The 15,834-nt window shown below is 35.7% G+C and overlaps 1 protein-coding gene across 1 annotated transcript in view; it reads left to right on the top strand.

Annotated features, from left to right (window-relative positions):
• CCDC146 (coiled-coil domain containing 146) overlaps positions 1 to 15,834 on the top strand; it is a 61,255-nt gene that overhangs the window by 38,497 nt on the left and 6,924 nt on the right. The window contains exons 6-14 of the mRNA XM_040061364.2: positions 423 to 496; positions 1,451 to 1,678; positions 2,599 to 2,785; positions 5,979 to 6,074; positions 7,086 to 7,256; positions 9,042 to 9,130; positions 9,244 to 9,408; positions 11,732 to 11,950; positions 12,548 to 12,776. Coding sequence (XP_039917298.1) covers positions 423 to 496; positions 1,451 to 1,678; positions 2,599 to 2,785; positions 5,979 to 6,074; positions 7,086 to 7,256; positions 9,042 to 9,130; positions 9,244 to 9,408; positions 11,732 to 11,950; positions 12,548 to 12,776 — 1,458 coding nt within the window. The remainder of the gene's footprint in view (positions 1 to 422; positions 497 to 1,450; positions 1,679 to 2,598; positions 2,786 to 5,978; positions 6,075 to 7,085; positions 7,257 to 9,041; positions 9,131 to 9,243; positions 9,409 to 11,731; positions 11,951 to 12,547; positions 12,777 to 15,834) is intronic.

The raw sequence follows: 15,834 nt of genomic DNA, 5'->3' as shown, positions 1-15,834 counted from the left end.
GCTGCTGTGCCATATTCTTATTACTCCTTTAGGAAATACTAATAGTCATGTTTTTGATTAAAAAATTATTTCTATAAAGATATCTTAGTTATGTTGTGTTATTGTAGGTTGCTCAGATTACAGTTAATATAGATTTATGCTGAGAATTAAAAACATACCTAGGTCTGCTTCTTTCCATGGTATAAGTAGCATAATAAGATGTACTAATAATATTTAAGCATAATTTTTATCTTGAAGACATACTAAAATCGTAAACATCAATGTTTAGTTTTAGAAGTAGCAGCTAGAATTCTCTGGGAAAAACTCAAGTAATTCTAAAATGTTTCCTACTGATTTTCACAGCAGTTCTAAATGAATGTTACTGCTATGAAAACTCATCAGCTCTTGAGGCATTTAATCAAACTTTTCTCTTTTGTTATTAGGCTGAGCTAGCTAGGATCCTTGGTGTTCCAAAGCAACTTGCAAAAGAAATGGAGAAGTTGAATCAGAAAAAAAAGTATGTTTTTAATAAACAATTCTATATACATGAATATATTATATGTATAACTTCTTCTCATCCCTTGGTTATAGAAAAGATTGAGTATGGCTGTTGATTAAAATTAGGATCAACATTTAAACTAACACTTCCACAGCTGACGCTGAGACCTGAGCTACAAACCCATTCTCCCTTGGTCCTTCTGCACCAGCTGTGGAGTCACAGCTGCTTTGCTGTAAGGTTCTGACATGAGTTGCAGTCTCTAATACTTCATCAGGGGAAATGCAAGCCAGCAGCCAGCCTTTTCTTTCTCTCTCTTGTGAAGCTGAGGTTCTTCTCCTCTGAAGTAGAGCATGTGCTGTTTTCTGTAAGAATAAAATCAAATTAGCACTGTACAGTTTCAGCCAGGTCACTCACAGCCCCCAGTGGCTCAGTTGTTGTCCAGATGAATGATGGGTTTTGTACCCCATTCGTGCAGAGTTACACTGTAGCTTGTCTCCTCACTACTCTGCTTAGTGCAACTCTGCCATCATGAATCTAAGAAGTTTGTCCTATGGTGTTAAAGAGAATCAATTTCTAAAACGTACATTGTGCAAATTGCTATTAATGAAATATTTAAATGAGTCTTTATATTTGTGTCACATCATAGGATAAACTGACCTGAGTTCTCAATTCTTTGGAGGAATATTTAGAAGTGTCACACCCGTGTACCAAGTAATGTTGACAGAAATCAGTTTACTAGAACTCTTTTTAATACTGTCATGGTTCTAAGCTGTCAGTTTGCCCCATGGCTATCTGCAATTTTATTTTTGGACTATATTGGAATTTGAAGGTTTTTATTGTCTGCTTTCAAACATTCAACATATATTGTGAAATTATTTTGTATGTCCACAAAAACAGGCAACTTACGTTTTGACTTTTAAATATGCATGTGGAAAATTTGACCCTTACTGCTTTGTTAAAATACATCAACAGCGACGCAGAGAAGAAGAATGAAGCCCTTAATGACCAAATAGAAGAACTGAATAGAACCCTGAAAGCCACTGAAAAAAAGACTGAAGAGATTTTAAAAGGAAGAGAAGATGTAATGAAGGAAATGAATGAGAGACAAACTTTGATACAAAAGAATGAACGAGAATGCATTACTTTGACAAAATTACTAGAAATTGGCGCAGAGAAGGAATTAGCCGTCCTATCAGACAGGTTAGAGTAACAGACATGAGCCACATGGGAAGACTGAACAATTCTCTATTCTCAAAAGTCTATTTCTCTTTTCTGCTGTTGCTCCTCTTTTCAAGTTTTATGCTGCAACAAGTGCATATTATATATGATCAGGTTTTGGTTTTCGCTTCAGAAATGTTTATGTAAAAATTTTGACTCTGGAATCTAGGATCTGGCTTGAAGAAAAACATCACAAAGCATAAGCATTTGATAAAATCCTGTGAGATTTTGCTCTTAAAAGTGAAATATTTTAGAGAGTTTCTCTCTTTAGTGCACATACTTTCTTTCCTGTGTAACCCACTGAAAGTAATTTGAAGAAGAATAATGTCAGTATTTTCATTTTCAAATGAGGATCACAGATGGCTGCCCTCATGTAGTCCTGAATTTCAGTTGAGATTGGTTAATCATCTCTTTGATATTCCCTTCAATTATTATTTTATATTTACTTGGTAAAATAAACTGTTTGATTGGAGGCAAGCTTGCAATGATTCCTCCTCTGCAGAGGGAGATGTGTAGTTGTAATTCTGGCCATATGCCCAGCAACAATGCTTTTGCTTTTCAAGCTTTGTATTAAAGGCCCATGGCAACTTATTTTGAAATGTTCCCTCATACTCAAAACTTTGTTTTCTTCTTCCTATATGTACTAGATTCCCTGATATTTTTAACAAATTTAGAACAGACTGTGAGACCTCACCAACATAATTAAGGTATTATAATTGATTATAGTTATAAAAATGCTACTTTTTTAGGTAATTTTTGTCAGGAGTTTACAAGTTTTTCTGGCTGAGCCATAGTACCTCATAGTGATGAGGTACTCAAAACCCAATAAAGTAGTTGTGCCTGTTTACATATATGTCTTGATTAAGTTACCTCTTTCTAAAATTCTGTGTCTATCTATATAGACAAATTCTGGAAAATAATTTAAATAAATGTGTCTTGGAGAACAAAAAGCAACAAGACATTCTCAGTCACCATCAAACCCAGAAAAATAAAGAAGTGCAAAGTTTAAAAAAGATAGATTTACAACTGAAAGGGATTTGGGATTCCTTGGAAGAAGATAAGGCCAAGCATAGAAGACTCAAATCAGAGGTCTGTATGAATGCATTGATCATAAAGATTGTAAATTTTCTTGTAAGAAATACTTCTATGAAATCTCTTGACAGTCCTACAAGGGAAATGCTTTAGTATTTCACGCATCCTTCTTTCAATAATTCTTTACTCTTTTCTGTTTTACATAGTCTTTTTGACTATGGTAATTTTAAAGGGAAGAACTATTCTACTTGTGTATTCAAAGCATTTTCTTTCTAATCTGCTTCCAATTATTTCTTAAAATTTACTTTGTCTATAATTTTTTTTGTATTTTCTTTCTGTCATCACAGGTTCTTCCATTCTCTCTTTCTTATACGTATTTTCTCCTATACTTACTCCTTGCTCAGTCTGGATTCTGAGTCATATAAAATTAATCTTGTTTAGTCAGGTGAATATTTTTTCACAGCACTTGATGTTTCCTACCTTAACACTGTCCTTCAAATTTTTCTTGGTCCTTTTAAGCAATTCAGGGCAGAAAAGAGTCTTACAAAATAGTAAAGTTTTAAAAAATAGCTACGCATATCAAAACTCATATATACTTAGATTTGCTATTTAAACAACTCCAATTATTACTTGATAATACTTAATGTTATTAAACAATATGTTTGCCTCCCTTGAAATTCCTTCTAAATTCACATGTATATTACCTAGTAATATAAGGTCACCTGGGAGAAGGGAGGAAAGTTCTAGAACTACACAACAAAGTTTTGGAAAGAATTTCCTGAAATAATGTTTAAAGCGCTGACTCATATTCCAGACTTTGATCTTAAAGCTTAAAGAGTTTCTGTTCAGTATCAGCTAAGACAATCTGGGAGATGGTATTTTTGCTTGTGCTCCCACTGACGAAATGCTCCTGGATGGAGAACCACAATTGTTTAAAAACATGTAATGCTAAAATCAAATGCCATAACTCCAGCTGTGGTTGGAGTTCACAATGTTGGGTGAGATCCACCTCAGATTCTGAGTCTGGGGAAAAGGAATGCCATGAGAGACAGAAATGGAATTCTAATCAGTACTTTATTCCAGCAGCTGCAGGATACTACTCTAATGCAAATAGGCCACTGCAATAGAGCTGTTTTAGCCCATCTTCCCATGCTCCATGTTTTCTCTGATTCCTTTCCTGGCTCTGTTAGAAGAGCAAATGTGAAATCACTGCTCCTCTGCAGGGTGGCCAATTGAAATACAGTACTGCAGGAAGGAAGAGTCAAGTGGCCAGCTTGATTCTGCTTGGCTTTTGCTATATTGGGGCAATTTTAATTTGTAAGACTTGGGAGCATATCTAGCAAAAATTAAAAAAGAGTATTTTAAGTAGATGAAATTTTTTCAACTACTTAAAACCCCAGATTTCATTTATTAATTGGGATTTCAACTGAGAAAACTCCAAAAAACAAAAACCAAAAAACCACAAGAATTAATTGTTGTATAAACATGTGATTGCAGAAGCAACAGTACATCAGTATGGTTCCCCAAATTTCTGCTTTTGAATCATATGCTGAGTGCAGAGTGACTGGTTTGTAGAATAAGGAAATTACAGGAACACTTCCTTCAAATGTGTTTTTCCTGTTAGTAAGTTGTGAAAGGTCAGCTATTGCTAAACACCAACATTGTGTGTGAAAGAGAACTGCTGTTCCTGCTGTCTCCAGCCCAGAGCAGAACTGCTGCTCCTCTCCATGTGGGCCTTCTCTTTGGTCAGGCCAAAGCAGAGACAGCCAAAAGTGCCTAAGTTTAGCCTTGTCTTATGTGAACAAAAGTCCTCAATGGATTAAAGATATGAGCTTTTTACTTGTACACAGCAGAAGTGGTAACTAATATACGCTCCACAGAAAAGCTATTTTTGATCCCAAAGCAAGACTGAAAGTCACTTTCTTAGGACAGGCTTTTCAGACATTTTAGTAAACCTAAGTCCAATCAAATCTCAGAGCTGGCAGCTGCAACTGAAGTAACTCCACACTTTGGCCTTTACTGTGTCTCTTGTTTCCCTTTCCCATAATGCGAGTGAACAGCATTTAATTTTACAGTACTATCAGAGAAGTGAAAATAACAAGTGCAAAACATCTACCTATCAGTATTGATTTATAGTGCTTTGAACTAACATCTGGTTGGGATCTGAGCAAGATATCACAGGGTTGTATTATCTTTGAATATCTTCCAGGTGTGTTGTTAAATGTAATTTTTTTCCCATCCAAATTAGAATCATTTGGGTTGGAAGGGACCTTTAAAAGACATTTGGTCCAAACCTTTGCAGTAGGCAGAGACACCTTCATCTAGATCAGGTTAGTCAAGCTTGAATGTTTCCAGAGACAGGGCAACCACCACCTCTCTGGAAAACCCGTACCATGTTTCACTACTCTCGTTGAACAAAATTCTTCCTTATATGTAATCATCCCTCTTTTATTTTAAAATTAATATTCCTTGACCTCTCACCACAGGTCCTGCTAAATTGTCCCCATTAGCTGCATAGAGTCAATATATGCCTTTATAGCTAAACGGATGCATTTATTTCTTTTTTTCTTATAACCATAAAGAATTTTTAAGTGAAGTTAATCACAATGCCACCAGTACAGCTTTTTGTCTTACAAGTTACGTCATGTAAGTAGTTGTAGTGAGATTGATCTGATATATTTTAATCAGAGGTAGTTTTTTTTAATGTATTCCTTCACATACTTAATGTCAAAATCTGATTGAATAAATTAATTTTCCCATAATGTATGTGAAAAAATAATTCATAAATGTTTGTGTTATTAGATTTGACTTTCTAGAGTCTAATGAAAATCCTACTGCAGTGACAAAAGGGAAAAAAGTGATATCCATTCTATGTAGATGTGAACTCTTTTTTTTTTTTCCTTTAGAAAGTTAGAATTTCACTCCGAAAATCCTCTGTGAATTTGGGTGACATTTTTATGTACTCTCGCTGTGTTTCTTGTTTTTAATGACAGTTTAGTTGCTGAAAACCATAAACCTTCTAAATTTGTGAAGTTTAGTGTTCATAGTTCTTGAAAGAAAAATTTGAGAAACTTCAGTAAGTTGCCGAGGAGCTCTACTCAATGGAGCATTCTTGTACTAGTGATTATAAGAGGAGAGAAATTTAACTTCTTAATTTGTGTAACTACTTCTAATACAGTATTTACAGTTTACATTTTCCTAATTTTTTTTTTTTTGTTTGCCTCACTATGTGCTTGGTTTATTTTTGTAGGCAGAAATTAACTCAAAAAACAATGCAGTATTATTAGAAAGACGACAAGAACTTCAGGAAGAGATTGAAACGATCAAGAGAGGTTTAGCTGAACAGGTGCTGAGTTCTGCTTTCTCATATTTTTTCATTTTGACAGTTAGTTTTCTATCATGAGTATAAAGGGACTGTTTGAAGAAAAAAATAATGGGAGCTTCTAGCTGCAGTTTTCTGGTGAGAAAATGCAATAGTATTTGTTCAATTTTAAGGACCACTTCTCTTTCATTTTAAAAGCATTTTTTGGTATTACTGGCCACATACTAGAAGGTAAAGAGCAAATCTACTTTCTAGTTTAAGTATTTCTGAAAGTTGTTGATGACACTGCAGCTAGAAATATATTGTTATAGATTTCCTTTGGATATGAAACCCTGTCTTATTGCAACAGTAAAAATTAAGCATTTGTACATTGAGGTTTTTCATCTTCACGATTCTGTCATTTGTGGATGTCTGTCTGTACGCAGCACAGCCATACAGTGTGGAAATGCAGATACTTGCATTACAAGAGCATTAGTACTTGTCACTACATAAATGACTTTATAAGAAGAAATCTATTCCAGGCATGCATTCTTAAGGTCAAAACTCATCTTCTTACCCTTATATCCATTTCTTTATGTGTTTTGTTTGAATTCATTAACATTATCTGGTGAGAATCTGCTCGTATTTGGATACATATGCATTCCAGTACCTAGGTGTCATTTTTTGGGTTATGTAACCTCTGTGCCATGGACAGCATGCAGTCAGTGGAGCCTAGGAAGCTTCCATTCACCTCCTCCTGAAGACCTGACACTGAACTTACTTAAAGATTCTATAGCTATATAGTTCCATTCTGTCCAATGGACAGTAGCTGAAAGATGTTAGACTGAGGAACAGAAATGCTCCTAGATGATAATATATTCTGAAATGTTATTATAGGGATTGTGCATGGTGTTTTAAAGTGGTTTTTATTACACTTTTAAATCTGTGTAGTCTGTATATTTGTTTACGGTGCAGATAAACCCAAAGTATTTCCAACTTTGGGGTTGCCAACACTGATACATTGTTGCATTGGGATTTAAATTTAATCTTCTCTAGGAAATGATATCAGATACGGATGCCCGCGTGTTAGAAGAATGCATTGCTGCAGAACACTTGCTTTTCAAAGAGCAGGAAAAATCCAGAAATGAGTTGTCCACACTTACACATCTGGCTTGCCTCAGAGCTGATGAGAGGCAACTGAAATGCAGGAGTGTTCAGAAAGCCAAGGTAAAAAAATTATATATATGGAAGACTGTTCAAAAGTACAAGCTGTTATAAGGAGAAATTAAATTACTAGTGAGGGGAGCCCTGTGGACTCATTTCCCACCCTAGCTTTGAAGTTCCATCAGAACACTGGAAACTCATAATACTGTGGTGTTTTATTGGCAATTTGTGGTGCAGTGCAATATGTTAAAATATGACTCCATAATGGAAACAAGATATTTGACAGGACATTTAGAGAGTGTCCAGAGGAGGGCAATGAAGATGGTGAAGGGCCTTGAGAAGCCGTCTGAGGAGTGGCTGAGGTCACTTGGTCTGTTCAGCCTGGAGGAGACTGATGGGAGCCCTCACTGCAGTGACAACTTCCTCATGAAGAGGAGGGACAGACACTGATCTCCTCTCTGTGCTGACCAGTGACAGGACCTGTGGGAACGGCCTGAAGTTGTGTTGGTGGAGGTTTAGGTTCAATGTTAGGAAAAGTTTCTTCACCCAGAGAGTGGTTGGGCACAGGAAGAGGCTCCCCAGGGCAGTGGTCACAGCACCACCCTGACAGAGTTGAAGAAGCATTTGGACAGTGCTCTTGGGTAGATGGTGTGACTCTTGGGAATGGTGCTGTGCAGGTCTGGGAGTTGGTCTTGATCCTGGCAGGTTTCTTCCAACTCAGCGCATTCAGTGATTCTGAGATTCTGTGATTTTCTTTTAAGCCCATGGGATAAAATTAACAATTTGAAAGAAAGAGGCAGAATAGCATACAGCCTCACCTAAGATTCTCAGAAGTAAAACTGTGTGGTTTATTTTACAAATATATGAACATTAGAAGAGAGACTGAACTACTACTCATTCCAAAGTGAGGCAGAAACTTCTATTTTCCTGTTACATTTCAAGACATAAATAATTCTATTGATTTAGAGAAAGAGGGAAAGACCTTTCCTATCACTAGTCATTGTATTTGCTGTCTGCATTTTTCTGACATGACGTGTGCTGTGATGTCACAGAGAATTTACTAAATAACAAATTGCTATATGGGAACAAGGTACTGATGTTTCCAAAATGTATGTCTGTAATCAGATAAATTAGATAAGCTACCCTTCTACCATTTTGGGAAACTCTGACTGTCTATAAAAATAAACAAACATGTCAGGCTTTGTACCTTCAATAAAATCAGTCCACAAACTAATAAAACAAATAAAATAATACAAATTTGGGAACACACAGACAAGCCCAAAGTTGCAACCCATCATCCACCAGCTTTTCCTAATACCAATCTCCTCCTTCTGAGACCAGTGGGAGGGGAGAAAAGGCCTGTCAGTTTAAGATTGATGGCCTAGGCTATTGAGGACTGAAAAGAACCAGAACCAAAAGATACAGAAACTTAACAGAATGCAATTCTGCTCAAACATCCGTGATTGCTGAAAAGACAGAATTGAGTAGAAAAGAAATTTGATTTGTAAAGGTGCAGTTTCAAGGGTTCATATGCCAAATAATCGTACAGTGATGGACTTGACAGGCTGATCAGTAGAAAAAGTGGAACTCCAGAGAGAGGGAACCAAGCATTTAAGATGCAGCATCTAATTATCTACATTACTAATAGTAATTTAAAGCTTAATATAAATGGAAAAACTGTGCTTTTTTATATTGTTATAATAAAAACATTTTGTTATAATAAGAAAAACTTCTTATAATAATGTTCCCTCACTGTCATTTTCTCATCTAGGAGTGGTTCTAGGTAATTTCATTGAAGAAATTTTCTAATATATGTAAAGTGCTTACTAAATTTTATTTAAATTTCAGATTCAACTCCAAAGTATTGTTAAGGAACTAGAAAGAAAGGCTCGTGAACTAATTACCTGTAAAAAAAGGAAAAGAGGAAACCAAAAAGAGTAAGAAAATAACAATATGTTATCTAAAAAAAGTCTTCTAAAGCAACTTCTATCCAAGTAATGCATGCACAAAAGGCTAATAATTATTTCTTCCACACATCTGATTTCTTCAGACTCCAAGAATTTACTATCATGTATGATCTCTTGCAAACTGAAAAGGATAAATGTATACAATTGATGCGTACTGCTCAGTGGAAAGCAAGGGAAGCTGAACACCGGGTAAAATTGCTAGAAAATAATATAGAAAATTTAAGGAATGCGGTTATGACCAGGGAAAGGTGAGTTTAAGGTACACTGTAATTCACAATTATAGAAATTTAAGACGAAAAAATCTTAGGCGGGAATCTATTCCATCTTCAATTATTCCCATATCATCCTTGATAGTTATTTTCCTGATTTTTAAAATCTGATTAAAACAAAGGCATTTAGAAACATCCCTCCGTAATCTGTTCCAATTTCTTATCCCACTAACAATCCACAACTAGCTTGAGCATCACTGCTTGTCAGAAAGTAATTTTGAAGTTTGTCTGGCTACTCTCTCACTTTCCAATCCTTTATATCATAGTTCTTGGATCTCTCAGGTTTTGCATTATCATGCTGTTTCGTTCCATATGAGTAGCACTGCTGCACTCACACTTGCTGTCCTTAGAGAAAAAGAGATCTGACACGTGTGATTCCCTAATGAAGAGGTGCATGGGACTATTAATGAGTCACTAGATGTCTAATGATGGAATTAGAACAAACTGGAGATTTTGGTTCAAACTCACACTGATATTTATTAGATAACATTTATTTCAGATAAAATGTGGTTTCAATTTCCAAACAATCTTAGACAAAATTAAAGGTTACTTTCGCAGCAAAGATAATGAGGCAGAATAGCTGGTTCTTGTGACTCCCTTTATTCCTAAATCATTATTTAGTGGAGATATCTTTTTGCCATATTTTTTTCATCCTAGTGATGAAATTCTGCAATATATACAGAACTACAATGTCTTGGAAATCTGTACTTGGGCAAGTAGGGAGACAGTGAATAGCTATGTGTGTAAGCAAAACAGGAAAACCAAAACCAAGTAGTAAAAAATAACTTTTTTGTTTTATATTTATATTATTTATATTTTCTGAAAACTTTATTATTTGGTGCCAAAAAATTGCTCAATCAGACAAAGAATACACTAAGTATTTTTTGTGAATCTCCTAGTAGTTTTGTTTCAAAGTCATGCCAGAGATAGCAAAAAAAGAAGTAGAACTTCAGTCATTGAAGTAATTTTGTCAAGATGTACAAACTGACATTTTGTGGTAAAATGTTGAGGCCTTCACAGTTGATGAAAGAAGGAGGAAAAAGGCTAATAAGACATATATTTTGTATAGTCATCAGAAATATATAAATATTACTCTTGATGTCCCTACTTGGTACAGATCCAACAAATACTTTGGGCTCTGCAAAACTAGATTTAAAACTAGTCAGAGGTATTGATTTTTCAGTAACTCTCTTGCCTATGAAAATAGTTTTAATCTCAGTAATAGATTTTAGTATCAGTACCCCTGACTTCACTGCAACTTATGCAATTTGGAGGACAGAGTATCAGTCCAAATAAAGCAAGAAATTCACAAATAAATATTTTAAACACATTGCATTTCTGCAATGCTGTTATACTTTCAGCCTGAAGCTTGACTTACAGAAGTTTAATTAAATTCAGTAATACCCCGTGGTACTCAAAATGTTATACATGTGGGGGAAATGAAAGAAAGCAGCTCCCTGCCCTGTATACAGCAAATCTGCAATTTAATGATGGAGCCCATAAGGGAAGATATTTCATCTGCAGGTTTTTATTTTAACAGGAGACTTTGCTCCTTCTTTCATTCCATCTTTTGGACATTGACATGAATATCTTCCAGAGTAGATAAAATTGTGATACCACAGGTCAAATGCAATAACTCTAAATTCTGTGTTGTGAGATAGTAAATAATCCATTTAGTGACAAGAATACGTCTTTTAAATGAGCGACCATCATCCAGTGATCAACATGCTGGAAATAATGAGATCTGTTCTTTATTTTTATGTGATCTTGTCACTAACCTCCCACTATGGGTTTGTTTGTTTGTTTGTTTGTTTTTATCTGTCAAATGGGCAATCTAATAATTTTCTTTCTTGTGTTAATGTTGAGACACATTGTTTTATAAACAATAAATTTGGAGAACTTTTTGAGTTGCAATCACAAAATAATTTAAATATTGGTTTTTAAACAGAATTTCAGACTTTCTACACATTAAGACTTTTCATTACAGTTTATGCTTATGCTCTTAAACTCTATTTTTTATTGGTACTTGGGCTACCTGGTAGAGAATAAAGGAGCTGTAGTGCAGTGCTACTATATAGCATTTTTTTTTGAGCCAGAATCCAGTTCTTTTCAAGCTGGAAAGAATTTGTAAAAAAACCTGCTCTCAGAGAGTCTTTCTTCTTCTTGTAAAGCTTCTGTGAAGCAGAGATATAGACGAGCCTTTATATGCTTGAGAAATAAATTTAAGTTCTGCTTTTAATTGCTAAAATTGGTTTCAAATTGAAAGGACTGAAAACATTCCCACATTTCTGTTTTGTTAAAGAAAATTGCAGGAAGTGTATCTGAAGATTAAAAAGAATGAGAGAATGAAAGAGTTGATCAAAAAGGATTGTTGCAAACTTGAACAAGAGATTCTAGACAATAAAGAAAAGGAAAAGTATTTGAATGTTGACAGACTTACCACTGCAGCCACACACATTCAAGAGGAAATTTTGCAGCTACGCAAAAAATGTGAAAGGGCTATTCAGCAACAGAATGAGAGGTACATTTGTAAATTTGATCTAAGGTGGTGTTTAATTTTGACATTCATAAAGCAACAATATTTTTTCATCTTATGAGCATTCCTCATTAGGATTGCTAAAGGTCTGTGGCACTGCAGTGTTTCACTGACCAGTTCCCCTCACTGCACTCCCGGTGCTGCTTTGCATTATGTGGATCTTTCTCCACTGGTGATCATGCTCATGCTTCAGAACTATTATACAAAAAATACGGTAGCTTGGCTGCTGCATGCCTTGAGAACTTGCAGCCTTCTGCTCTGTTTGTGCATTGTGCATAGATAAGGTATCTGCAAAAATTCAGATTATCTAGATCCCTCTGATCTTAATCCAGTTTTAAAAGCTGTGGAAGGCCAGAAGACCTTAAAAATTATGTGAGAGACAAGAGCCACCTTTCCAATAATTTGTTTTCTGATTTTCACATTGCAATTATTTTGTTACTTATTTAAAATAATAGTTGTGAAAGCTTACACATTTTCACAGATTCTTACTATTTTTTAAGATTACTTTAAGTTCTTGAATGGAATATACTGAATATTACTTATTGTTTTAAAAAATATCTTTTAATTTTGGCTTTATTTCAGTGGTCTTTTGCTCAGAGAACGAGAAGAAGAACTAGGCTTTTTGCATGAAAAAATAAACAGGCAAGAGGTGTTGTGTAGAAATGGAGATATTAGGATGCAAGTTATGGATGAAAAGATCAGTTTTCTGAAGCTGAAGGTAGCCGAGAAAAAAAGAGAGGTTAAATTGTATTTTAAACAACTCACAGTGAAGAATGCCCTAGATGCAAATCTGGCAAGACTTCGGACAGAGGTTGGTGTTAAAAGAAGCCTTTTTTTACTATCATTCTGTATTTTAAAATTTAGGTGATTTAATTTTAAAAATGTACAGTTTCGTAAAACTGCAAGTTTAGTAATACACCTGTGTAGCAAAACACTGATATGTGTTTTTAACTTCACATTTATGAGTTTCTATGCTGATGTGTAACTGGCTCATGCTCTTTGTTTCCTGGGTATGGAATTCCAGCTAACCCACCCCACAGCCTGAAATGTCAGTATGACTAAGCGGGAGAATGGGAGTCATGGGGGAAAAATGGGACTGTAGATAAAATTTGTTAAAACTGTATTGATGGAGTAGGTGGTGGGGTGGGAAATACACTTAGACCATCAGATTTCTAAAATAATAACTCAATTCACACTTGACCCTGAGCCTACTCTGGAAACTCTGCTGCCTACAATGATATTATCCACATATACTTTCTTTTGCGCCAAAACAGTGTAAGTTTTAGCTCTAGTTACAAAATAGCATTAAATAGCTATCAGACTGCAGTGCTTGGGACATTCTTTCCTTGCTTTCTGAAATGGCTCATTTACTTTTGACCTTATCTCCAGATGGTAATTTTCCCCATACATACTCTGTTAGTGCCTGCACAAAATCATAAACTGGGGTGTACCACTGCCTTTCAAACTCGCATCAAAGGCAGCTGTGGCTCACTGTTTAATAGTGCTTGCACTATTCTCTTACTTCTGGCCTTTTGAAGAAATAGTGCTACAATAATAATAAAACATAGTACATGTTTTAATACATCATGTAAATCATGCCCCAAAGAACTTTACAGGGCCATTGCAGATTTAAACTATGAACTGAGGAGGTATTAAAAAAAAAAACAACCAAAAAAACCCCCCAAAAAGCCAAACAAAAAAAACTAAAACAAACCAAAACAAACAAAAAAACCCAAACCAAACCAAACAAAAAATCCAAAAACAAACAAACAAAAAACCCCACAAAAAACAACCCACCTAACAACAGAAGAACTCTTAAAAAAAAAAAAAAAAAAACACCAAACCAAAACCACCAAAAAACTGAAAAGACTCCAAAGTTTTCAGGTCAGATTTAAAATGAGACTGAGAGTCACGGAGTCAAATAGAGTAGTAGCAAAATGCAGATGATTTTTGTGAACTGACGGGGTCAGTCATGAAACTTTGCTTTTCCTGTTCTGCATTCATGCAACTTTCTCCTTTATAATGATAGTTCATATGAAACTTAAAATGACTGTTAAAGGGAGACTATTGATGGAGGTGCTTTAAATCTTTTTGCAATGTTGACATAAAATTAAAAAGTAAGAAAATACAGAGTGGTGTGATATTATGCATGCAGTAGTCTTAATAAATGTTCCCAAGTCAGGGGTTTTACAGTGAACAATGGCAAATAATCAGTTATTTAACCTCTAAAATTTAACTAGATACTGTAATTAGTGAATATTACATGGCTCAAACTGGCTCTCAACTCATTCATCTCCTTATGCTCCACCATTCTGGCATTAATACTCCCACTGCCAATAGGAATTAAGTCCAATGAGAAGCAGTTTCAAATTGTTTGATTTTATCTCCATGATTTAAACAAAACCCATGAGCCCAAATTCGAGTTCTGGTGATGGTTGCCAAATTCACACTGCTGGTTCCTGTGCTGATTACAGACTTTACCCCATGTTGAAATCTGACTCAGCTTCTGTTCCATTACCACAGTCACAGACTGTCTGGATTAGGCAGGTTGAATCCTGTACTTGTGCCTCTTTTGTCCTCCCCTTTTCCTACCCTCCCTGCCTCCTTCAGTCTTCAGCAATACCAGTCCTCTTTGAAGCAAGTGCTAGTAACATGGACTAGGTGTTTTCATTAATATCAATGAAAAAAATTAAAATCAGGAATATTTACAGACTGCTAAAACTGACCCATAATCTCAGCAGCTGTAGTGACCATTGGGAAAGGGGAAAGCCCAAATCAGGGGTGTGCCAATTCAGCAAGAACAAACACTTCACCAGGGTCTCCTGCATTCCACATGAGCTGCTAAATCATCAAAGTGATGGATGTTCCACTTGTATGCTTTTCATCAGAAGCTGCCTATTGCAACAAAACATTGGTGAATAGTTAAGCTAAAAAAAATCATCTGAAGCAAGACCAAGCCTCTTCTAAGTAAGTGCAAGTAACATGGACTGGGTAGGCTTGTTAACATCTAGGTAAAGATTTAAAACCAGAAATATTTACAGGCACTTCTTACACAAAAAGTACCTGGTGAGACTGTAAGGCGGTTTTCTCTGGGCATAAAACAACGTAACTTTTAATTGGGACTGCACATCAAGGGACTGTGCCTGCTGACTGAAGTGACCCATAAAAACTAATCTACCTTCATGCATCAATGAGAAATACTTAGCATTAATCATTAATTAGTCCAACACGTAGACCTGCTGAGCTGTCATAGTGCTGTAGATGGGACTTTCATGCCTTAGAGCTCAGGCAATGTACAAAGACTTATTTGAGGCATTTGGCAATATTTGTCCAGGTTTTAATACATTAAAATCTCCAGACTATATCACCGCATCATAGAATAACAGAACTGGTAAAGAGATAAAGAGTTATTTAGGCAATCTGCTCCCACACCAGCACTGGATTGCCTGTCATTCCTGGGAGGCCTAAGCTGTGCTCTCAAGCCACCACTGAGAAACAGTTTTCCCCAAGCAAGCTACTCCAATCTTTCCTTAACAGTGGAAAATTCTTCATGGGCTTTACCCTGGATCTTTCTTGCTGTGGTGTAAGAATATTGGTTTGTATTCTGTCCTCCAGGGACATGACAAATGGACCATTATTTTCCTTTTTGCAAAATTTCATGTTACTGGAAGGATGTTTATCATGTTCCTCTTCCATTCTTTTGCTAGGCTACACAACCTTGTTTCTTTCAATCAGCTCTTAGAGATTTCTCTTAATCACTCTTTTTCTGCATTTCTTTTACTTTTGGCATTGTAGTCTTTATTTATCTTGAGGTGCAGTGCCAGTACCTGTGGCTGAAAGCATGCATTCAGGCATCTTGCAGGTTACCT

Source organism: Hirundo rustica, chromosome 4, assembly GCF_015227805.2.
Source record: "Hirundo rustica isolate bHirRus1 chromosome 4, bHirRus1.pri.v3, whole genome shotgun sequence".
NCBI lineage: Eukaryota > Metazoa > Chordata > Aves > Passeriformes > Hirundinidae > Hirundo > Hirundo rustica.
This window is presented reverse-complemented; position numbering and strand designations above follow the sequence as displayed.